Here is a 23,016-nt window from a genome sequence, read left to right as displayed (position 1 = left end):
GGAACTAAGATTCCCAAATGCCGCGGAAAAAAAAGAACCAGGGTTCAAGCCTATGCACCCCCCCACCCCCTCCCCCGTCCTCAACTACACACTGCAGGCTCAAACCCGGAAGAAACGGTGCTCTGTGGCCTCCCTAGGCCCCCTATTCCCACGGCCCTTTCTCCCCTCCCCACCCCCTGGCGGTCAGACTTGGCACATCTCCTCACCCTCAGGGGCTGGGGCTAGGACAGTTTCGGGAAGGGTGGGAAAACCTGCTAAACAGGGTGACCAAAGCCTGAACCGGTAGGGCGGGGCAGTCCCATCTCCCCCTGCAGCTCTGTCCCTCTCCTGGCCCACACAGCAGAGGCAGGAGACTTACAGGACAAATCACTTTATTACACTGTGGGTGGACTGGGGCCGGTGGGAAGTAGGGGAGCAGCAGGGCCCTGGGGGGTGCCGAGGATCTGGCTGTGTGTGCCAGGCCAGGCCAGGTTGGGGCTCACTCCGCGGGGAAGGGGAAGAGGCGGCAGCAGCCAGAGAGCCACTTTCCACTCCTCCCACCCACCCGGCACGGCATTAAATAAACAGAAAGCAGCTCTGTACAACACAGAATATACAGGGACGTCCTCCCCTGCACCCCAGCCCTGGACTTTGCAGGGTGGGAGGGCCAGCTCTGGAGGACGGGAGTTGGGGCCTCCAGCCTCTGATGCGACCCCAGGCCTCTTCTCAAGGTCGTGGGATGGGGGCAGGCAGCTCTGAACAGGAAGCAAAATTCCAACTTCCTCTGAAGTCCTAGGCAGATGGGTCCAACCATGCGTGGGACTCCTGGCTCAAAGGTTTTCTGCTCCTTGCAGACCCTTGAGCTTTCTCAGGAACAAGTAGCCTGAGCTTAGCTGAGACACCTCCAAGAGGGTCTGGAGCCCTGGCCCTGGAGGCAGATAGGCCTGGGAAACAGGCTGGAGGAGTCTGGTCCCAAAGTCTTCCTCAGCCCAGGCCTCTACCTTGGCAAGGAGGAAGCAGGGCCAGGTGAGAACTGGCTAGAGCCCTCTAGAGCCCCAGGCTCAGAGGGGTCGGGTTGTTTGGTAGTAGACCAGATGCTCCGTGTCCTCGGTGGTGGATACCTTGGAGCTGGTGGGGGTAGAGGGTGGGGGGTGGTGGTGGCGGTGTCTGTGGAAGCCCTTCCTCTGGTTCCTGAAGCAGCAGTAACCCAGGATGGCTACCACCACCACAATGCAGGTTCCCAGGAGCACTGCAATGGCCACCTCCACGGAGTCTGGAGGAAGAAGGAGCCGAATGAGGTGCTCCCAGGGCCTGCTCAGTTCTGACGCCCACCCCAACTCTGTAAGGAAGGGTCAAGGCAAATGGATGCCGGGCGTGGACGGCCCTCGGGCATGTGAGCAGCTCAATCAGCTCTGTTGGGAGCTCGGTGAGAGGGATTCTGATGGGCTTCGGGTCTCGGCTCCAGGTTGCTCTACTTGCAGGTAGTGTGGGGGAAGGCCCGGGGTGCTGACGGCACACACACCTGGCATTCATTTTTATGCTTCTCTCCCTCACCCCTGGCAGATACCACAATTGATCGTGGCACTCTGTCCCTTCAGCCAACCTCAGGATCCTTCTCAGCACTGGCTTAGGCAGTCACAACCAATTGTGTGAGTTGATCCTTGAGTTGATACCTACTCAGTGGTGACAGGGCAGATGGGGGCTTACCTGTGTTGGGAATGGGGCTTTCCCGCCGCAGACCAAACACATCCTTCTCTACAAAATGATCAGGGCGGGGGTCGCGGAGAGACAAGTCAATACGAAGGGTTCAAAGACACAGCTGCTCTTCAGCAGTGCCCCAGACCCAGTGCCATCCTTTCCCACCCCTACTCCGGGTGCTCTGAGGACGAGGTGTGACCAGCCCAGGCCTTGGGACAGAGCCAAATGCTCTAGCTAAGCCTTTCCCCTCCCCATCTTCCGCCCCCCACTGCCCTGCTCACTGGAGATGCCACGACAGGACTCAAGGCACTGCTCCTCCTCCTCAAAGTTGTTCTTGTTGCCATAGCAACCACCATAGGTAAAGCGGGCGCAGCGTTCAGTGAACGGGTTGTAGTACCAGCGGGGGATGCTCTCCAAGCAGAGGCCCGTGTCTGGCAGGTCCACGCAGTGGCCTGGTGGGTAAGAAGCAGGCAAAGGGGTGAGTGTCCACGTGGCCTCCCTGCCACCACCAGGCTCCACATCATTGCTGCCCACCACCTCCTGACCCTCCTCCTCATGTTGAGGATGGCTGTGACTCAGTGAGGGCCTGGGGCCCCAGAAATATCTGGCTCATCTAAAGTGTTGCAAGGAAGACAGAAGGGAGTAAGCTTGGGCCCAGAATCACCCTAGACTTGACTCATATATTTTTCAATTTTCTTTCAGCATTCCCAATTCTATCAAGGTCTTGGTTTTCTCTCTAGCACTGGATAGTCTACCTTTTAACAAAGAAGGCTAAGGGTCTGAGCCTTGGCAGACAACAATGTCCAGCTAAAATTTATTACCACGTTTTATTATACTTATTTATTTATTCTTTTAAAATAAATTTATTTATTTTTATTTTTGGCTGCATTGGGTCTTCGTTGTTGTGCGCGGGCTTTCTCTAGTTGCGGTGAGTGGGGGCTACTCTTCATTGCGGTGTGTGGGCTTCTCATTGCGGTGGCTTCTCTTGTTGTGGAGCACAGGCTCAGTAATTGTGGCGCACGGGCTTAATTGCTCCACGGCATGTGGGATCTTCCCAGACCAGGGATCGAACCCGTGTCCCCTGCATTGGCAGGCAGATTCTTAACCACTGTGCCACCAGGGAAGTCCCTATTATACTTATTTTAATAGTCAGTCTCAGATCGTGGCATATAATAGTGGCTTTTCATTTACGGTAGTGATATGAAATTTCCTTTTTAATACATTAAGTTAAATCAATAACATCTCAGTGATATGTAGGCATGGCTAAATTTCTGAACGTGTTAAGAGGATGTATGATGCTTGGGAAACATAGAAGGCAAGTCCAGGACACCCCCCGACCCAGCTTTCTGCCCACAGCCTGGTACACACAGCAGGCCTTTGGCCCATTGATGAGATGAGTGAGGATAGGAGTGCCAGCCCTGACCCAGGGGACCTGGGCAGGAGCTCACCTTTGTCCCTGGGGAAATGGATCTTCTGGAGTTTATCGAAGCCTCTGGTATCTGCAAAGATGAAAGATCAGAGGCGCAGACCTGACAAGGGTCTCCCAGAGGTGTGGGGTGAGTGGTCTGGACCTCCCCTGCTGCGCCCACCGCCCTCCATCCCCCAGGCCTCACATTTTTCACAGGTGGCCTCATCGGAGGCGTCGGGGCAGTCGGGAGTGTCATCACACTCCAGGAAGCTGTCGATGCAGCAGCCATCACTGCAGCGGAACTCGCTGGAGTGACAGGTGCCAGAGCACACTGGGTGGGGGCGGGACAGGGTGGACGGTGAGGTCAGGCTCAAGCAGCGGCCAACAAATACCAAGAGTCCATCATCTACTTGGCCCTCTCTACCCCAAGGTGGCATCATGACACAACCCCAGTTCCCTTTCCACCCCTGTCCCTTATACCCTCCTAACACAAAACGGGCAGAAGCTGATAGGAGGATCCTGGGCTACAAGGGCTGGGGCACTCGTGGGCCTTCATTCTGATGGTAGGAATGGGTTGTTGGGCCAGGGCAGTGTGGTCAGGGGCCTGGACTTGACAGAGGCTGGGGAGCTGGCAGGGGTGAGGGGAATAGGGACAGAAGCAAAGCCCACCTGGATGATGCCTTTCCACTGAGGGGCCTGGGAGAGAAAAACAGAGAAGTGAGAGGAGGCAGGGCCAGGCCCCAGCAGGGATGAGCTGATAGGGGGGCCCGGGGACGGGGGATTCCCACGCCTACCTCCTTGACCCATGACGAGAGAACACCTACCCTGGGGGAATGTCACCTGAGCCCCAACACTGCTTCACAAAGGCCCACCTTGCACATTGCGGCAGGCGAGCTTGCACTCTTCTTCCCGAAGGTAGTTGTTCTTGTTGCCCAGACAACCTCCATAAACAAAACTCTTGCAGATCTGTTCTGTGGTGTCGTAGTACCAGCGGGGGAAGGAACCACGGCAGCGGCCCACCTTGCTGGATGCAAGGCAGTATTCTGGGGGAAGGAAAGCTGGTGAGGGAGCTCCGAGGGCCAATCAGCAGAGCCGGAGCAGGGTGCAGGGTGCGGGTGAGTCCTGGGTCTGTCTCCCCACCCCCTTCCTCACCTTCTGTCTGCTTGGGGGACAGCACGGTGACTGTGATGTTGGACGTGCTCTCTCGCTGGTCTGAACCGGCCACCGTCAGCTGGAACAGGTAGCTGCCTTCCTTGAGTCCCCACAGCTCCACCTGGTCTGGATCATTCCTCTAAACACAGGAGTGGCCATCAGGCTGGGACCCCTTGATGCCCCTGGTTGGCCCTAGGTCCTCCCAGTCAGCCCCCCTGCCCCACTGCGGGGAGCCGAGGGACTTGGTATTAAATGGATCCTCAGCTTCTATCCACCCCACCCCGTCTGGAGCCGCAGTTTGGCCTACAGCCCCAGAAAGGGGGCCCTGGAGAGCTGAGGTGGGGGTCAGGGAGCCAGCCCAGCATCGCACCTCTACCCTGACGTCTGTGTCACCCTGCAGTAGGCGCCAATCTGTGTTCTCCACACCCTTCAGCACCAGGGGTTCCTGTGGCTGTACCTTCAAGTCTGTGCCTTCCCAGGCCTTGGGGATCCGGGACCCTGGGAGGAAGGTGAGATAAGGTCAACTCTCACTGAAAGGACAGGATCTCTCCTAGAGTGGGGGGCTGGTGCCTTATGGGTCGCAACTAGACCAACCTAGGACTCAGCAGCCTGCCTGAGACACAGATGCGATTTCACAACTAAATCATTTTCTTGCCCTCTGTTTAGATATATCATACTTAAGACATTTTTATGTTGTAAAACCAACTTTCTGAAGCAAATAACTAAACAGCATTGCCATCTGATCCCATTTAGGAAAAAAAAATATATAGATAGATATATATATCAATATATATTGATATATATCTATATATATCAATATACATATACAATATATATATACATATACACTATATATATATATATCAATATATGCACGTATATTTGGAAGGGGGACTTTTCTTGTTTTCTACAATAAGCAGGTACTTGTGCTAATTCCTTTAAAAAGTTAAGAGTAACGATACTTTTGAAAAGCCAAATAAGTCAATGTGTAATTAACACCATCACCCCTCGCTCTGCAGCCCACATCACTGCTAAGAAGCCCATCCGGATAGAGACCTTGAGCAGAGCCCTGGGCAGCACCACGTCAAGCTTTGGTGTCCCATGATGATTGGCACAGGAGCAGGATGCCTCTGCCACCTCAGACAGACTCTGCCTCCAGTTACAAGGGGGCACAAGGCAACCATACCCTCCCCCAACCAGGGTCTTCAGAGCGGGTGTGGCCCTGCTGACATCTTGAGTTTGGACTTCTGGCCTCCAGAACTGTGAGACAGTACATTTCTAGTGTCTTCAGTCACCCAGGGTGTAGTAACATGGCACAGCAGCCTTAGGAAATGGACACACTGCCCTTGAGGGTACTACGGTCCAGTTAGGCAGGTAAGACCCAACAACAGGAAGCAAAATGGGAGAAAGACCCAACAAGATGAAGGGCTGTGTGATACATGTACAAGAAAAGGAAGTGGATGTTTAGAGAAGGGAAAGCCCACAGCAAGCTAGAGGAAAAAGGCAAGGCTTTGTGAAGAAGGGAGAAAGGATTTTTTGATCCTTTTGTTTTTATTTGTTTGGTTGTGGGGAAGAATGTTGGTGTTGTTGATGACAGCAGAAAACATGATGAGCCAAAGCAAGGAGTCGGGAATTTGTAAGACTGGTTAGGTGGACATTGAGGAGATCGGCTGGGCTGGATAGATCCTGCCACAACTGCATTCTCGTCCCTCTTTCCAGATGAGCAAATTGACACCAGAGAGGTTAAATGACTTGCCCAGGGTCGCTCAGTTTCAAAACGGCAGAGCTGGGGTTTGAACCCTGGTCTGATTCATGCTCTCTCCAAAACATCAGAACACCATGCTGCAGGCCATATGTGCTTAGAAGTGTGATTCTTTAAATAATCTTTATAGTCTTTGGGTTTTGTTTTTGTTTTTAGCTTAGGTAATACATGTACATGATGAAATATGCAAAAAATACAAAAGGGTAGTGAGAATTAAGTCCCTGATTCTTAAACCCCCAGGTTCCTCTCTCCAGAGGCATTCTCAATTACTAGTTTGGGTGTATGTGTATGTGTGAGTATCAAGAGAGAGTGTATAGAATATTCACAAGCATGGTAGTTCTTCATCTTGCTTTTCCCTTAATATATACTGGAAATCAGTCATAGCAATATATAAAGAACTTCTTCTTCCTTTTTTTTTTTTGTTGCACAGTACTTATTGTATGAATGCACCAAAATTTACAACACATTAACCAGTCCATCAGTCTAGTCTCTCTTGATGTAGGTCCTTCTTTCCTCCCTCCCTCCCTCCCTACTAAGAACTAACCCTTGCTACCTCAGGGTTTATTATTATGATTAAAACAGCACCACAGTATCCAATTATAGGATGTGTTGACAGACACTGAGCTTGTTTCCAATTCTTTGCTCTTATAAACAATGGTACAGTGACTGATTGCCTGGTAAGTTGTTTTACACAAGTTCAAGCATAGCCGCAAGATGAGTTCCTGCAAGTGGAGTCGTGTTGAGGGTTATATGCAGTTACATTTTGGGTGGGTATTGCCCAACTGCCCTCCACAGAGGCTCTGCAGAGGGTTACATCAAGTTTAAGAGTTCAAAGAAGAGAAGGTAAAGAGATAAGAACAGCCGGTAGGAGGCTGAGTCACAGAGATTCCTCTTTGATGAGGCAGAGTAAGCAGAGCCAACAGGGAACTCTCAGAGGGTGGTCCCAGAGGTGAGAAGAGCAGGACACACAGTGACAGCAAAGGGATGGGAGGGGAGAACTTCCACAGAGGAACACATCCGATGGTGCAGAGGGCTACGGGAATGAGAAAAGGGAACCTCGGTTGAGGGGAAGTAAGAGACCGGGAGAGCAGGAAAGTACCTGTTTGGAACCAAGCCCCAGCCCAGTGGCTTAAGGGCCCAACAGGGGCCATCCCCAGGCCCTGAGGTGAGAGGCCAAGCCAAGGGGGCAGTGAGCTGGGAGGAGCCCATTCCTCCCTCCTTGCATTTTTCAGAAAGTAATCAGCAGTCGCAAAGGGGAAAGGAGACAGACTACTTGGCAGTCTACTAGCAGAAAGATAGGCTAGCCCCACTGGCCCCCAGGGTGGAAGTGGCAAGCTGAGTGGCACGGCAGATCTTGGGCCAAATCAGCAATGTCCACCCACACACAGCTGGCCCTCTCCAAGCCCCAGCCCCCAGGAGCAAGGGGCAGATGCCCTGCCCTACCACTACTCCCTTTTTCCCACCCCCAAGAGAGCAAAGGGCCAGAGTAGCAATAAAACCAGCCCCTCCCCCAGCTGCCAGGCCTCAGGACTCTCAAGGGAAACACAGACTCCACCTTCTAAGCCACTCCTCCAACGGAAAGAGGGGGAAGGGAAGAGGAGGAAAGAGCAGGGTGCTCAGGAGGCCCCAGCAATCTGGACTGGCCTGGCCTGGCCTGGCCATAGGCAGGGAAAGGGGGAACAGATCAACCCACCCTGGGGAGGATTCTCCCCAGTAAATCAAAGGTTTTAGAAGCCCTGAGCACTTGCCCACTTTGCCTGCCTCGGTCTACCCTAGCCTAGCCTCCAGGATGCCACAGTGGCTTGACCCTCTTTGTACCCTCTTTGTACTTCCAACCTCTCTAATAGGACTCAGCTGAGAATGGACTCCTTGACATGCACATGGCATCCCCCACTCCCCAAAACGCTGCGTTGCCCTGAAATGGCCTGGGGCCCACACTAAGTCCAAGGTCTACCCAGCTCCCCACAGGTCCCAGGAAATCCCCACTCCATCCTGTCTTGTGCCAACCAGGCCAGTCAGGGGGTGGGGAGGTTTCCAGATGAGGAAGGCCCCATCCAGCTCAGCTTCCTGACCAGATCCCAGAGTTTCAGGCGCTAGCCCTACAGTGAGGGGTCCTGGCAGAACAGGGAGGGCAAGCAGCTCAGGTCAATTAGAGTCATCACCACCTACACTCTGCTGCTTCCTTGTGGCACAGGCTCAGGCCCTGGCCCAGTGGGACTCAGTGGCCCAGCCTGGCCCAGAGACAGTGTCCCCCTCCCGGAATCTCCACCCTACCTCTCCTCAGAGATCCAGAGCTATTGGAAGAATAGGGAGAAGAGGAAAGGCTGGAGAGGAAAGTCCCTTTTCTACTTTCCAGGACTGAGATCACCCAGCTCCACTCCAATCCTGGCGCCTGGGCTCCCCAGTCTCTGGTTCTGTTGTCCACTGAGCTGTCCTGGATCAGAGACAGGTTTACCAGAAAGGTGGTCTTGTGTGAGGAACAGCACAGGACTTTTGGAGGTCCTGCCTGGGGTTGAGTCCCAGGTCTCCCATTTGTGGGCAGTGTTATCCTGGGCAAATTATTATTATTATTTGTAATCATTGTTTGTATTTACGTCATATTGATTGTAACTTTTCCTCTTTCATTTTAATTGTACTTATTGGGCCCCCTCTCTTTTTTTTCTTGACGAGTCTGGCTAAAGATTTATCAATTTTGTTTATCTTTTCAACAAACCAGCTCTTAGTTTCATTGATCTTTTCGATTGTTTTTTGGTCTCTATTTTATTTATTTCTGCTCTGATCTTTATTATTTCCTTCCTTCTGCTAATTTTTGCCTCTGCTCTTCTTTTTCTAATTCCTTTAGGTGGAAAGTTAGACTTTCCATTTGAGACTTCTCTTGCTTCATTAGGTAGGCCTGTATTGCTATAAACTTCCTTCTTAGAACTACTTTTGCTGTGTCCCACAGATTTGGGAAAGCTGTATTTCTATTTTCATTCATCTCAAGGTATTTTTTTGATATCCTCTTTGATATCTTCATTGACCCATTACTTTTTTTTTTCGCATGTTTATTGGAGTATAATTGCTTTACAATGGTGTTAGTTTCTGCTTTATAACAAAGTGAATCAGTTATACATATGTTCCCATACCTCTTCCCTCTTGCGTCTCCCTCCTTCCCACCCTCCCTATCCCATCCCTCCAGGCGGTCACAAAGCACTGAGCTGATCTCCCTGTGCTATGCGGCTGCTTTCCACTAGCTATCTACCTTACATTTGGTAGTGTATATATGTCCATGCCTCTGTCCCACTTTGTCACAGCTTACCCTTCCCCCTCCCCATATCCTCAAGTCCGTTCTCTAGTAGGTCTGTGTCTTTATTCCTGTCTTACCCCTAGGTTCTTCATGACATTTTTTTTCTCTTAAATTCCATATGTATGTGTTAGCATACGGTATTTGTCTTTCTCTTTCTGACATACTTCACTCTGTATGACAGACTGTAGGTCTATCCACCTCATTACAAATAGCTCAATTTCGTTTCTTTTTATGGCTGAGTAATATTCCATTGTATATATGTGCCACATCTTCTTTATCCATTTAACATGGGAGTCAGTTTCCTAATCTAAAAGTGGGATGACTACTAATAACAGCCTTTTCAGAGGTGGTTGTCATGATGCCTAAGTGAGAGGCTGAGTGGCATAGCGATCAGCAAACTGTAGAGAGCTAACAGAGGTTATCAGAGTGACCCATCCCTGCCCTGGAGCCCCACCTGGCCAGAACAGCAGGTGGAGAGAATGGGGACTGAAGGTCTCTGGAGGGGCCCTGATCCTAGCTAACTGCTCAGTCCCAGGAGGAAAGAGAAGGAGCCTTGGGCCCGACTTTGCCCTTATTCTGGAAGTAAACAAGGTGAGCAGACAGCTTGGTTACCAGATCCTGAGCAGGGAGAGCCCTGCCTGTCTTACACACACACACACACACACACACACACACACACACACACACACACACACACACACACACACACACTTGCCTGGACAGCTGACATCCCTTCCCTACCAGATATACATACCAGTGGGCTGACTCACCCAGCAACCCTCCTCACCCCCACCCCAGAGGCTCTAGGCCACTGCGCCCTCAATACCGCCCCCTCCCCAGTTGGGTCACCCCCAGACTGGGCTTGTTCTTTAGACTCTGGGGGCCTGACAGTTTCCCCCAGACCACCAAAAAATCAGCTCGTGGGGGGAGGAGTACAGAGAGATGCTATAACCAATCCCAAGCCCAGCAGTGGAGAAGGAACCTATCCTTCACCAGGTTCATTTGACAGGGCACCAAGGTGCCTAGGACAGTGCTCCGCCAAGGCGCCAGGGGTATCTTCTATCTATCTAGTCACCAGGTGGCCTCCAGACAGCTAACTCCCTGACTTGGCCTATTGGGGCCAGAAGTGAGAATCCGGAGAAGCTGCGTCCTCTCTCCTGTACACACATCCCAGAGCACCAACCCACTCAACACCCTCAATTCAGGAGCCAGTCTGTGCTCTAGGGTGTCAGCCCTCCCCACTCCTGTAGGCTGTCCCTTATTTACTGTTTGTACCGCCTACTTCTAAGGAGGAGTTGGGGTCGAATGGGACTCTCCTCCTAACTGCGTTCTGATGCCTCGCGCAGGACTCCATAACCAGTCCCTTCTCTGAGTTTCCCCGAATCCTGGCACCCTCGTCCTTACCTACGAAGCCCTGGGTCCGCAGCTCGAGGTAGGAGCGGTAAACCTCCCGCGTGAGGTAGTTGATGAAGCCCTTCCTGGGCGCGAACTTGCACACGAAGTTCTGCTCGTAGAGGCAGTTGATGAGGAAGCAGGAGGCGATGGCGTCCTCCCCGCCGTCGGGCTGCAACTCCACCAGCGCCAGATTGCAGTCGTTGGAGCTGCAGCAGGCGTGCACGCAGTCCCGGCCGCGGCGCACGGTGAGGGAGCGCAGGAAGGTGGCGCCGTTTCTCACCGAGGCGTCGGTGTCGAGTACGAAGGCAGGCACCCCGGGGGTAAAGCGGTCCAGGCAGTTGTCGGCCGTGAGCAGACTGGGGGGCACGGGCGGCGGCCCGGCCTCGGTGCCCAGGAGGCCGAGCGAGCAAAGGAGCCACACGGCGACCGCTGGGATGCGGGCCTGGGAGAGGCGGGCCCCGGCCATCATCCCCCCGGGGACCGTCGCCCTCCTCCCCACGGCGGTCACCTTCACAGTGCGGGCCCCTGACCTCCGAGGGTGATAGCGACCTGAGAGAGGGGAGGGGACGGAGGAGGAGACACCGGATCAGCCGGGAGACTTCAAGGTAGGTGGGCGGGCCGGGAGGAAGTTAAGGGGAGGACCGGGAAGCACCGAGCACCCCGGGAGTGGAGAGGGGCACGCGGGCCCGGTCCTCCCACGCACACTCCGGTGACCCGACAGCCCGACGGACGGCCAGACGGACGTCTAAGGAACTCACGTACCCGGACACACGCACGAGCAGAGAACAAAGGGCCAAACATGCTCAGAACCCGCTTCACCTCCTCGCTTGCTCACCTCGGCCCTGGTTACCTGCTCAGGTGAGTGGGGTGGGGCCGGGCCAGCCGATGTTCCGGTCCCGGCTTCCTGCGCGGCTCGGGCCGCAGCTTCCGCCCCAGTGCCCGGTGCGCTGGCGATCGGCCACCTCCTCCCCCTAGTTTCTGGTGAAACTGAGTCAGCGCAGCAGGGGCGGGGCGGACATTAACCCCAGCGCCGCCGGCTCCGCCCACGCCCGGTGCGCCTGTCCAGCCCCAGCTTGCGGACCGCCTATCCGCATCCCCGGGATCCCCGACCCTTCTCCCTCAGCCTGGTGCCCAAAGGGGCTCAGAGGCCGGGGCGCCCTGCCCCGGGCCGCTGGATCCACCGAGTCCAGCCTCACGTGGTTCCCCGCACCCCAGAAGTACACCCGTATTCCCTGAGGCCCGGACAGGTCAGGAGGACGCTTCAGCGAAGTCAGGCACCCGAGGGTGGGTCGGGCGCTCTGGGGCGGCTACCTCCGGCCTCCCTTTCCGGTCCGGGCCGGCATTCCCAGACCCAGGCCTGAGGCGCTTGGGAAGGGGCTGGCGGAGAAGAAATGGGGGAAAGCCCTATGCAAAAGATCTCGCTGTCGTCGTCAGCCCTCGGGAAATCATTTCCATCTGTGGCAGGAAGAGATCCCAGAAACTGCGTGGCTGCACCTTTGGTAACTGGAATCCAGGATGCCTGCTCCATCGTCACCACCTTTGCCAGCTCCGAAAGCCCTCCTTTCTCTGTCAGAGTGAGAAACAGGAGATTTCCAGTGTCCAGGCTTCCCCGCTTGATCTGCAGTGGTTCCTTTTGGTTTGAGGCCCTTCCTCAACGTGTACTAACGTTTACATTCGGGTCACTGTCGGAGCTGAGTCCCTGTTAGCCTCCTTGGTGAGTTGATCCCTTCTCTGCAGAATCCCTTTCCTCTCTCACCAGGTGGGATGATCCTGGTCAGGAGCTGGCTGCTTTCTTCCAGTGAAATAACATCCTTGGAAGCTAGAAATTCCAGCTTTCCAAAGTAGCTGAGTTAATGACCTTCACAGAGCCATGTACTCCTTGAAGCCAGGCTCATTGCATTTCCTGAGAGAAGAACTCCTCCTAAAGTCTATTCTTTAATTTTTTTATTTTTGGCTGTGTTGGGTCTTCGTTGCTGCACGCGGGCTTTCTCTAGTTGCGGCAAGCAGGGACTACTCTTCCTTGCGTTGCGTGGGCTTCTCATTGTGGTGGCCTCTCCTGTTGCGGAGCATGGGCTCTAGGTGCGCGGGCTTCAGTAGTTGTGGCTCGCAGGCTCAGTAGTTGTGGCTCGCGGGCTTAGTTGCTCCGTGGCATGTGGGATCTTCCCGGACCAGGGCTCAAACCCGTGTCCCCTGCATTGGCAGGCGGATTCTTAACCACTGCACCACCAGGGAAGCCCCTAAAGTCCATTCTTTACAGAGCAAGATTGGTCCTATTAATGCTTTCCCCCCAAAGAGATTCCACACCTTCTCATGATGACTTAACAAACCCCAGCCCAATGGGAACGGTCTTCCTACTTTCTTATCTAGAGCAGCTTTACCTACTAGGTCCTGTAGCCAACCCTTCAATCATTTTCCTGGCTAAACTGCAACATTCCCTAGCTGCCCACATTATGAGTGTTGGGGGTGGGAATCTGAGGTCTGTCTCCCCTTCTCTGGATTTTCTGGGTTTTTCCACTGCCCCAGGCACAGTGGGGAACATTAGAGCAATGATGGTACACCAGGAATGAAGCATACGATTGTGCAGTTACTGGAAAGAAAGGATTTTGTTGAGATTTCATTCCTACCTCCTTCAATACCTTATGCATACAAGAATCCTAACACAGGAGACTGTTACCTTATAGTAATATTACTACAGATTAATCATTACTTCCATTACACCATTACACATTACTTCCATTCCATCATATACACCATTACAAAAACCTACATCCGTCAAGCCCTGACAATGCCCAAACCCTATGTATTTCCCACGCATTGCCCCATATACTCAAAACAAACCAAGAAAATAGGTACTAATTTTATTCCCCTTTTACAGATGAGCAAACAGGCTCAGACAGGTGAATGAACTTGTCAGGTCACGTGGCATTTAGGTGGCAGAGCAGGGATTGGAGTCCAGGAAGGCCACGTCTGTTGCTTCAGCACCTAAACACTGCTTTACTGCACTTACAATCTGACTTCAGCTGGAAATTCCACCCTCACCTCAGATTCAACTTGCCTGAAACACAAACTTTCAAGTGATGATCAGCCCCCATTTGAGATGCTTGCTGTGTGCCAGACACTCGACATCTGTGATCTCTGATTCCCACAACAGCTCTGAGAATAGTTTCTGCTTTGCAGAGAGTCTCACTAAACTCCATCAAGGTCACGCAGTGAAGAGTGGGAGGCAAGACAGTGTAGGGGTTCAGCTTGTGGGCCTCAGACTCAAGACTACTGGGTTTAACTCTTTCACCTGTCACTATCAGTTGTAGACTTTGGCAACTTATTTAGCCCCTCTGTGCCTTAGCCTCCTTGTAGGTGAAGTGGGGCTTCACAGGGTTAGTATGAGGGTTAAATGAGTTAATAGATTCATTTGACACCTGAAAAAAGTGACAGAGGCAGAATTTTATCTCAAGTCTCTCTGACATCAAAAACTACACTTTTCTCACAACCTTATGCTGCTTCTTACGTCCAGAAGACAAAACCTACACACGAGGGGAAAAAAGACTAAGATAGTCCACCAAAGTGGTGAAAGTGATGGCATTTGAATGATGGGAATTCGAAGTGACATTTTCTTCTTCCTAGCTTAAAAATTATTTCCGACGCTTCCCTGGTGGCGCAGTGTTTGAGAGTCCGCCTGCCGATGCAGGGGACACGGGTTCGTGCCCCGGTCTGGGAAGATCCCACATGCCGCGGAGCGGCTAGGCCCATAAGCCATGGCCGCTGAGCCTGCGCGTCCGGAGCCTGTGCTCCGCAACGGGAGAGGCCACAACAGTGAGAGGCCCGCGTACCGCACAAAAAATAAATAAATAAAATAAAATTATTTCCGAGGTTTCCTTTAGTGAGCATGGAATGCTTCCATGGTGAAGAGAAAACTACATCATCATAACCTCCACATTGATCATATTTAGCCCCAAAATGCTTCTGTCTCCATATTCTCTCCTGATCTCACTGTCCCAGTCACTTTGGAGTCATCTGTGGGCCCTGCCTTTTCTTTTTTTTAAAAAAAAATATTTATTTATTTTTGGCTGCGTTGGGTCTTCATTGGTGCGCGCGGGCCTTCTCTAGTTGTGGAGAGTGTGGGCTACTCTTCGTTGTGGTGCGCATGCTTATTGTGGTGGCTTCTCTTGTTGCGGAGCACGGGCTGTAGGCTCACGGACTTCAGTAGTTGTGGCATGTGGGCTCAGTAGTCGTGGCAGACGGGCTTAGTTGCTCTGTAGGCTCACGGACTTCAGTAGTTGTGGCATGTGGGCTCAGTAGTCGTGGCAGACGGGCTTAGTTGCTCTGTGGCATGTGGGATCGTCCCAGACCAGGGCTCGAACCCGTGTCTCCTGCATTGGCAGGCAGATTCTTAACCACTGTACCACCAGGGAAGCCCCAGGGAAGAGCCAATTTTGACTCCATGTTGGATTTGTTTCTTTGAATTTAACCTTTGCTTTTCATTGTTTTTGTTATTATAATCATACATAATGGCCTGCCTTAGGGAACCCTGCCCCTGTGCCTGAATGTTAAACTAAAGTGCCTTTGTTCAGCTCACAGGGAGACAACCTGACCCTGCCCACCTGTGAATGGCTGCAAAAAAGAAATTAACACATCCCCTCCCTGATGCAGGCCACAGGGGGAGATGTTTTGCAAGATAAATGGCCTTTTTACTTTACTTCCTCACCTCCTCCCCTTCTCTGTTCTATAAAAGAAACAGGCATCCAGACCCAGATGCGATGGTTTTTTGGGGACCCTAGTCTGCCTGTTTTCCAAATAAAGTCGTATTCCTTGCCTCAACAGCTTGTCTCCTGATTTATTGGCCTGTTGTTTGGCGAGCAGAGTGAGCTTGGACTCGGTAACACTCCAGCCCTGCCTTCATCTGTCCTTCACCTGTTCAGATCCTCAGTGACCCCCAAGACCCTCTTTAGCAGTGTGTACAGAACCAGCTGTCCTCTGGATGGATTCATAAAGTTTGGTTTGTGGAGAGGTAGAGAGCGTCAGAGGTACTGGGGACCTTAGTTAAAGCCCTTCACCTTACATATAGGAAACTGAGGTCCAGAGATTTGTCCTTGATTTGTTCAGAGACACAGAGATAGTATGTGGCAGAGGCCACCTCCAGACTTCAGGTTTCTTGAATGCCAATCTTAGGTCCTTTCTGTGATTCTGACCTGACTTCCTGCAAAGCATTTCCAGTTGATACTGTTTTCTAATTGTACATTGCAGGCCCAAGGAGAGCTGTCTGGGTAAGTTATCTCTTTTGTTAGACCACGTGGCTCACTCCCTGTCTATGAACTTGGGAAAGAGAAAGCCAGGGTTTATGCTACAGGTTTCCTTCATATTTGCCATACCACCAGTACCAACCACTGACCTTAGGAGTGGGTGTTTTGGTGAGAACATTCAGTCCTTAACACCACTACTAGAAAAGAAACACTGAGTGCCTTGTCTTGGATGGTGGTCTGGTGGTTTCTGTAAGTAGGTATAATGGATTGTCTACAAAGATGGCTATCAAAGATGGTAGACAGGACCTCACCTTCCCTGTAAGTGCATGCTGCTCCTCCCACCAAGAGGTGACATCTATCTTTCCCCTCCGTTTGAATCCATAATTTGCTTTGACCAGTAGGACGGAGCAGAAGTGGTGCCACATGACTTTCAGGCCTCAGCCTTGTGGCTTACATTTTCTCCTCTTAGAACCAGTTGTGATGTAAAGAAGTTTGACTACCCTGAGGAAGAGAGAGGCCACCGGAAGAGAGCAAGACCCTGGAGGATGAGAGACTGTGAAGGGAGAGAGAGGGATCTGGCTTTCTCACAGTCACGTCAGCTGACTAGCTTCGTGAAGCTATCCTGCATCCTTAGCCCCAGTCGACTGGTCCCAACAGAGATTAGCTACACCTGTGAAGCCCAGCTCACGTTGCAGAATTGTGAGCAAATGTGTTTGTTTTAAGCCTTTAAATTTTGGTGTGATTTCATAAGCAGTTAGGTTAGCGGGTCCCTGGAGAAAGAGAATCAGGAATGGCATTCTTGACATAAGAGAAGCCATTTTGGGGGAAGTCCCTGGCAGTGCAGTGGTTAGGATTCCGGGCTTTCACTGCCGGGGACCTCAGTTCGATCCCTGGTCGGGGAACTAAGATCCCACAAGCCGCGCTACGAGGATAAATTTTTTAAAAAAGAGAGAAGCCATTTTGTGATCTAAGCCTGGCCGCAATGCTTGCCCTCAAACAGGTCTCAGTAACAAGGATCTTGAGGGAACAAAGGAATGTCAGAACAGAGAAGGCAGTCAAACAATAGTGCAGTGATAAAGCAGAGTCCTAGTTCCTCCTCAAGAGATATATTCAATACATGATTATACGTCTCTGAGTTCAGCAGGAACTAAGGCCCCCACCCAGGTGGAGGACGGAATGATGATGTTGACCCTCCTGACTTCAATCCACCAAGACTTGGACTCTGTCAACCTTTGCCATAATTCTATGCTGAATGCTCCTCTGCTCAAGCCTCTTCATGAATATGCATGTACCCTTAGCTCAGAACTTCCAGTTTTGCTGTTCGGTGAGAGACTGCTTTGGGAAAGATCCCTGGTGTTCTCCTTACTTGCTGCAAGTAATAATGAATCCTTCCTTTTCCCAGTCTCTGGCTGGATCGTATCTGTTGGCTCAACACCCACCAAGAGGCCAACCCAGTTTTTGGGTAACTGTTTTGCGGCAATAATAACTGAAACAGAAGGATAATATATTTACAGAACAAATTTTAGTTTTAATTATCTAATGATTATAAATAAATACATTTTATAAATTTTAGTTGTAATGATCTAAATAAAAGCCTTCTAATTCCCTTGATAATGCAGAGTCAAGGATTTTTTTTTTTTTAATTTATTTTTGGCTGCGTTGGGCCTTCATTGCTGCGTGCTGTGCGTGGGCTTTCTCTAGTTGTGGGGAGCAGGGGCCACTCTTCGTTCCGGTGCGCGGGCTTCTCATTGCAGTGGCTTCTCTTGTTGCAGAGCACAGGCTCTAGGCACGTGGGCTTCAGTAGTTGTGGCAGGTGGGCTCAGTAGTTGTGCCTTGTGGGCTCTAGAGCGCAGGCTCAGTAGTTGTGGCACACGGGCTTTGTTGCTCCGTGGCACGTGGGACCTTCCTGGACCAGGGCTCGAACTCGTGTCCCCTGCATTGGCAGGCAGATTCCCAACCACTGTGCCACCAGGGAATCCCAAGGATTTTTGATAAGGAATTTTGGGGAAAGTAATGACCCTTGAAATACTTTTCCAGGCGAGGCTGCTGTCACCTGTTCAATTTTTATGTAAAGGAGACAAGGCCCCTCAGATACTGCTGCAGCCCTAAAAGGGGAATTTTTTTGTTTGTTTTTGGCCGCTCCTTGAGGCTTGTGGGATCTTAGTTTCCCGACCAGGGATCAAACCCATGCTCTTGGTAGTGAAAGCACAGAGTCCTAACCACTGAACTGCCAGGGAATTCCCTCAAAAGGGAATTCTTGAAGAATTTTGCTAATGTCCAAAATATTCATGGGACTTCCCTGGTGGTCCAGCGGTTAAGACTACTTGCTCCCAAGGCAGGGGGCCCGGGTTCGATCACTGGTCGTGGAACTAAAATCCCACTACCGCAACTAAGCACATGCACCACAACTAGAGAAGCCCGAGTGCTGCAACTAGAGAAGCCCATGTGCTGCAATGAAGACCCAGAGCAGCAAATAAATAAATAAATTTTTAGAAAGTGAAATAGCTGCTTGGGAAATTTTTTTAAAAAATGCTCACAATATTTCAGCGTGTTTGATAGCCTCTAAATGGTCACTAATGGTCCACACCTGCTGGTATTCATGCTGTTTTGTGTGTAATCTCCTTCCCTTCAGCATGGCTGGACCTAGTGATTGGCTTCTGTTGAATAGAATACAGCAAAAGTCATGGGATGTCACGTCCTAGATTAGGTTACAAAAAGACTGTGACTTGCTTTTGGCTTTCGGATCAGAGGAGGCCAAGGTACAACTTTCTTCAGTCGTCCCGAATCCGGGTTCATCCGACACCAGCTGCCTCCACTATGCCGCCTAAGTTCGACCCCAATGAGATCAAAGTCATGTACCTGAGGTGCACCGGTGGGGCAGTCGGTGCCATGTCTGCCCTGGCCCCCAAGATCGGCCCCCTGGATCTGTCTCCAAAAAAAGTTGGTGATGACATCGCCAAGGCAACTGGTGATTGGAAGGGTCTGAGGATTACAGTGAAGCTGACCATTCAGAACCGACAGGCCCAGATTGAGGTGGTACCTTCTGCCTCTGCCCTGATGATCAAAGCCCTCAAGGAATCACCAAGAGAAAGGAAGAAGCAGAAAAACATTAAGTACAGTGGAAACATGACTTTTGATGAAATTGTCAACATTGCCCGACAGATGCGGCATCAATCTTTAGCTAGAGAACTCTCTGGAACCATTAAAGAGATCCTGGGGGCCACCCAGTCTGTGGGCTGCAGTGTTGATGGCCGCCACCCTCACAACATCATAGATGACATCACAGTGGCGTGGTGGAATGCCCAGCTAGTTAAGCACTGCAAAGAAAAATAATAAAGGGTTATTTGACAACCAAAAAAAAAAAAAAGACTGTGACTTCCATCTTGCCTACCCCCCCGCCGCCCCGCCCCTCAGTGCCCTGGCTCTTGTGGAAACCAGCTGCCATGTGGTGAGTAGCCCTCTAGAGAGCTCCACATGGCAGGGAACAGATGTCTGGCCAACAGCCCTGGCCCGCACCTGGCTTGCACCCTTCTGAGAATCCCTGAGCCAGAAGAGCCAGCTAAGCCACCAACTAAAACAGTGATATAATAAATGCCTACTGTTTTAAGCTGATCAATTTGGGGATAATTTGTTATGCAGCAATATAAAACTAAGATATTCGTTAACTAAAAAAATTAGGATATCAAACTATAAACAGTTTATTTGGTACAACCTTTCAGGGAGCTAATATGGCCATAACATCAAATTCCCCTACAAGTTCACACTTCCTTTGTCCTTGTAGTTCTGCCTCTAGAAAATCTGCTAAAGTGTGGGAGGGGGGAGTGGGGGTGGGCAGCATGCGTTGCTAAAAAAAGGAATAGTTACAAGGATGTTCAGAGCAGCAATATTTATAATGGCAAAAAAATTGGTAGCAATCTATATATCTAGTAGCAGGGGATTGAGTAACTAGATCATGGAATTGCCTCTAACAGAACAGGTTGGAAAACATTAGTGAGTCTTGAAAGCAAAGTGACTTGCCGTCAGCACTTGAAAAAATAAAGGTAAGTTTTGCTTCATAAGACATTTTCATTTCGTGTTTGTATGCGTGTGTGTCATGAGGTTAAATGAATTTCTTACTCTGAGTCATGGTCTAAATTTTGAGAAACTGCAGTATTGAAAAAAGATGTGTATAAAATTACTTAATGACACAAAAAGTATTCAAAATATAAGTTACAAAATAGCACACATATGTTACAAAATGATCCAATTTCGTGAAAATCCAAAATAAGTAAATCTATATAAAAAGTGGAAAATACACCAAACATATCGTTTATACTTCTTATATCTATATTTTAGAATTTTCTACAATGAACATGTCTTTTTAAAAACTTTTTTTATTGAAGTATTGATAGTTTTTTTTTTTTAACATTTTATTTATTTGGTTGGTTGGGCCGGGTCTTAGTTGTGGCAAGGGAGCTCCTTAGTTGCGGTTTGCCAGCTTCTTAGTTATGGCATGCAAACTCTTAATTGCGGCATGCACGTGTGAGCTATTTCCTTGACCAGGGATTGAACCTGGGCCTCCTGCACTGGGAGCGTGGAGCCTTAACCAATGTGCCACCAGGGAAGTCCTGATAGGTTTTTTTTTTTAAATATTTATTTGGGGCTTCCCTGGTCGCACAGTGGTTGAGAATCCGCCTGCCAATGCAGGGGACATGGGTTCGAGCCCTGGTCTGGGAAGATCCCACATGCCGCAGAGCAACTAAGCCAGTGAGCCACAACTACTGAGCCTGCACTCTAGAGCTCGCGAGCCACAACTACTGAAGCCCGCATGCTGCAACTACTGAAGCCCGTGCTCTTAGAGCCTGTGCTCCGCAACAAGAGAAGCCACCGCAATGAGAAGCCTGTGCACCGCAATGAGAAGCCTGTGCACCCCTGCTCACTGCAACTAGAGAAAGCCCACATGTAGCAACAAAGACCCAAAGCAGCCAAAAACAAATAAAATTGTTTTAAAAATCATTAAAAAAAAAAAGAGAGAGAATAGAAACTTGCCAGAATGCTAGCAGTGGTTTTGTGTGGCAGGATTATGGGAATTTTTAAATGTTTTAGAAAATTTAGAAATGTTTCTAAAATGAACATGCTTTTCTTTTATTATAAAAATTTTTAAGGACTTACCTGGTGGTCCAGTCGTTAAGACTTCTGCTGCAGGGGACACGGGTTTGATACCTGGTGGGGGAACTAAGATCTCACGTGCTGCGTGACGTGGCTGAAAAATTAAAAAACAAAAATCCTGTCTAGTTCTGATGGGGCCTGCCTGCTGCTTATTTTATCCCACCACTGGACCCAGGCCAGGCCAGGAGAGCAGGGCAGACACCCTTGCCTCTGCCCAGGTCTGCACCGTCTTTATTTCCACCCTGATATGACCCTGTGGTCCTGGTGGTTTTTCTTCACATCTTATCTTGAAACTTGAGTTCCCTTATCTTGGGCAAACTTACTGATGAATAGTGACACTCCGCAGGTCAATGCTGAGATGGAAGAATGTAAATAAGGAGGGTTACACTATAAATAATGAGCATAACTCATTTGTGTACCATCAAGCTTCACTGGGGCCATGTTGTGTGCTCATGCAGAATCTCACCAACCCCCAGTTTACAGATGAGGAAATATGCTCAGAGAGCCCCCATGCATGAACCTGTCTGTGTTCCTGTGTAAGCATTCATGAAGTTTGCATATTCCAATGCATTGCCAAGTTCTGTTAAATATTACCGCCTAAATAGCTCTCCAATGTGTCCACTTCTCACTATCACCAGCGCTACCTCCCCCCGTCAAGCCCTACAGCAATGGCCTCCCAACTGACCTCCAGGACTTCTGTGCCCTCTGATCCTCTCAGTATTCAATAGCTAAGGCGATATTTTGGAAATTTAAATCTGAACTCCTCAGTCTACCCAACCACCCTTGCTTAAGATTTTGCAGTTATTCCCAACGCTCTTAGGATAGAGACAAAACTCCTTAACATGGTTGACAGGGCCCTATGTAGGTACCTCCACCCTGTCTGCCTCATGGCTCGCTTTTGCTTCCCTCATCTCTTTGTTCCATCTCCATTGACCTTCTCTAGTCCCTTGTATTCACCCTCTTCCTCCTGTCACAGGGCCTTTGCATATGCTGTGCCTTCTGCCAATTCCACTCTTGCTGGCTCCTGTACCTAGTTAACTCCTACTATATCTCCTCTTACCTTTTCTTCAGATCATTAAATACAGTTGTAGTTTTACATTTATTTGATTAGTTGGTTAATGTTTGTTTATTTTTACACTAGACTGTAAGTTCCATGAAAACAGAGACTGTGTCTTTTTTGGATCACCAATCCCCAGTACTGAGTATAATACTTGACCTACAAGAAGAGCTCATAAAATCTTTGTTAAATGAATGAGTTAATGAATGAACAAAACCCATAGACTCTTCTGATCTGGTTCCTTTTCTTGAAAGGGCTCCCAAACGCTTCAGAAGACAGAAACAGAAGAGGGAGGGAACAGCCATAATAATGCCTATCACAGAGTGTAACAGGTCATCAAGGTAAGAGCTGAGTCTACAGGCTGTATTTTAGAGGCCTCCCTACCCCCTTCTTATTGCCACCTTCTTCCAAAGAGGACCAGGAAGGAAGCCACTGCAGAGAAATTCCAGGTCCAGCCTTTGACGAACAGAGCCTCACCAGGAAGGCAGGGAGGATGAGAAGGCAAAGAAAGGAAGGGAAGGGATGTCTATTGAGAAGGGACTCTGTTTTGGATATCAGGCTGAATGTTTACATACATCATCTCATTTAATCCTCTCCAAAACCCCATTTTGCCGATGAGAAAACAGACTCAGGTTGTGAAACTTGAGGGTTATTAAACCAATGCAGGGCAAAGCTGGGTTTGAACTGGGGTCTGTCAGCCTTCCTCTGAAGCCTGGGCTTTTCCAGGCTACCATCCTGGCCTCCAGCCTTCAAACATCTCCCTCACCCTGTTAACTTAGGGCCTAAAATTTCATCATTAAAGACTCATCCGTTGGCCTGTGTCTAACACTGTCTTTTAGGAGTCAGTGTATGAAGTTGATACTTTGGAAACAGAAACTCAGCATCATAAAGGCA

The 23,016-nt window shown here is 50.1% G+C and overlaps 1 protein-coding gene, 1 long non-coding RNA gene and 1 pseudogene across 5 annotated transcripts in view; 2 read left to right on the top strand and 1 right to left on the bottom strand.

The window, feature by feature from the left end:
* Positions 1–2,502, top strand: part of LOC132420524 (uncharacterized) — a 35,674-nt gene extending 33,172 nt beyond the window's left edge. For both annotated transcript variants that reach the window (XR_009518380.1, XR_009518381.1), the window contains 2 exons: positions 1,543–1,628; positions 2,380–2,502. This is a non-coding gene — a long non-coding RNA (uncharacterized lncRNA). The remainder of the gene's footprint in view (positions 1–1,542; positions 1,629–2,379) is intronic.
* On the bottom strand, positions 353–11,525 carry SPINT1 (serine peptidase inhibitor, Kunitz type 1). 3 transcript variants are annotated; one of them, XM_060005011.1, is made up of 11 exons: positions 11,443–11,525; positions 10,690–11,229; positions 4,608–4,735; positions 4,238–4,376; positions 3,958–4,128; positions 3,755–3,781; positions 3,291–3,416; positions 3,126–3,176; positions 1,959–2,129; positions 1,687–1,734; positions 353–1,252 (listed from the first exon to the last, which is right to left on the bottom strand). In XM_060005011.1, exons 2-11 carry the CDS (start codon positions 11,147–11,149, stop codon positions 1,041–1,043), a joined length of 1,533 nt encoding a protein of 510 aa, XP_059860994.1. In that variant the 5' UTR covers positions 11,150–11,229; positions 11,443–11,525; the 3' UTR covers positions 353–1,040. The 3 variants fall into 3 exon arrangements, with proteins under 3 accessions (XP_059860994.1, XP_059860995.1, XP_059860996.1); XM_060005012.1 differs by lacking the exon at positions 1,687–1,734; XM_060005013.1 differs by lacking the exon at positions 3,291–3,416.
* LOC132420522 (large ribosomal subunit protein uL11-like) lies at positions 11,185–19,231 on the top strand (annotated as a pseudogene).
* The last annotated feature ends 3,785 nt before the right edge of the window (positions 19,232–23,016 follow it).

Source organism: Delphinus delphis, chromosome 2 (assembly GCF_949987515.2).
Source record: "Delphinus delphis chromosome 2, mDelDel1.2, whole genome shotgun sequence".
In the NCBI taxonomy this organism is placed as follows: domain Eukaryota; kingdom Metazoa; phylum Chordata; class Mammalia; order Artiodactyla; family Delphinidae; genus Delphinus; species Delphinus delphis.
Note: the sequence above shows the minus strand (reverse complement) of the source record. Positions and strands in the feature narration are given on the sequence as shown.

Coding starts and splice junctions, on each gene's coding strand:
- SPINT1 (XM_060005011.1), bottom strand. CDS start 11,149: ATGATGGCCGGGGCCCGCCTCTCCCAGGCCCGCATCCCAGCGGTCGCC. Junction 3,417..3,754: donor AGTGGAAAGGCATCATCCAG/GTGGGCTTTGCT, acceptor GCCCCCACCCAG/TGTGCTCTGGCACCTGTCAC. Junction 1,253..1,686: donor AAGCCCCATTCCCAACACAG/GTAAGCCCCCAT, acceptor TTCTTCCTCCAG/ACTCCGTGGAGGTGGCCATT.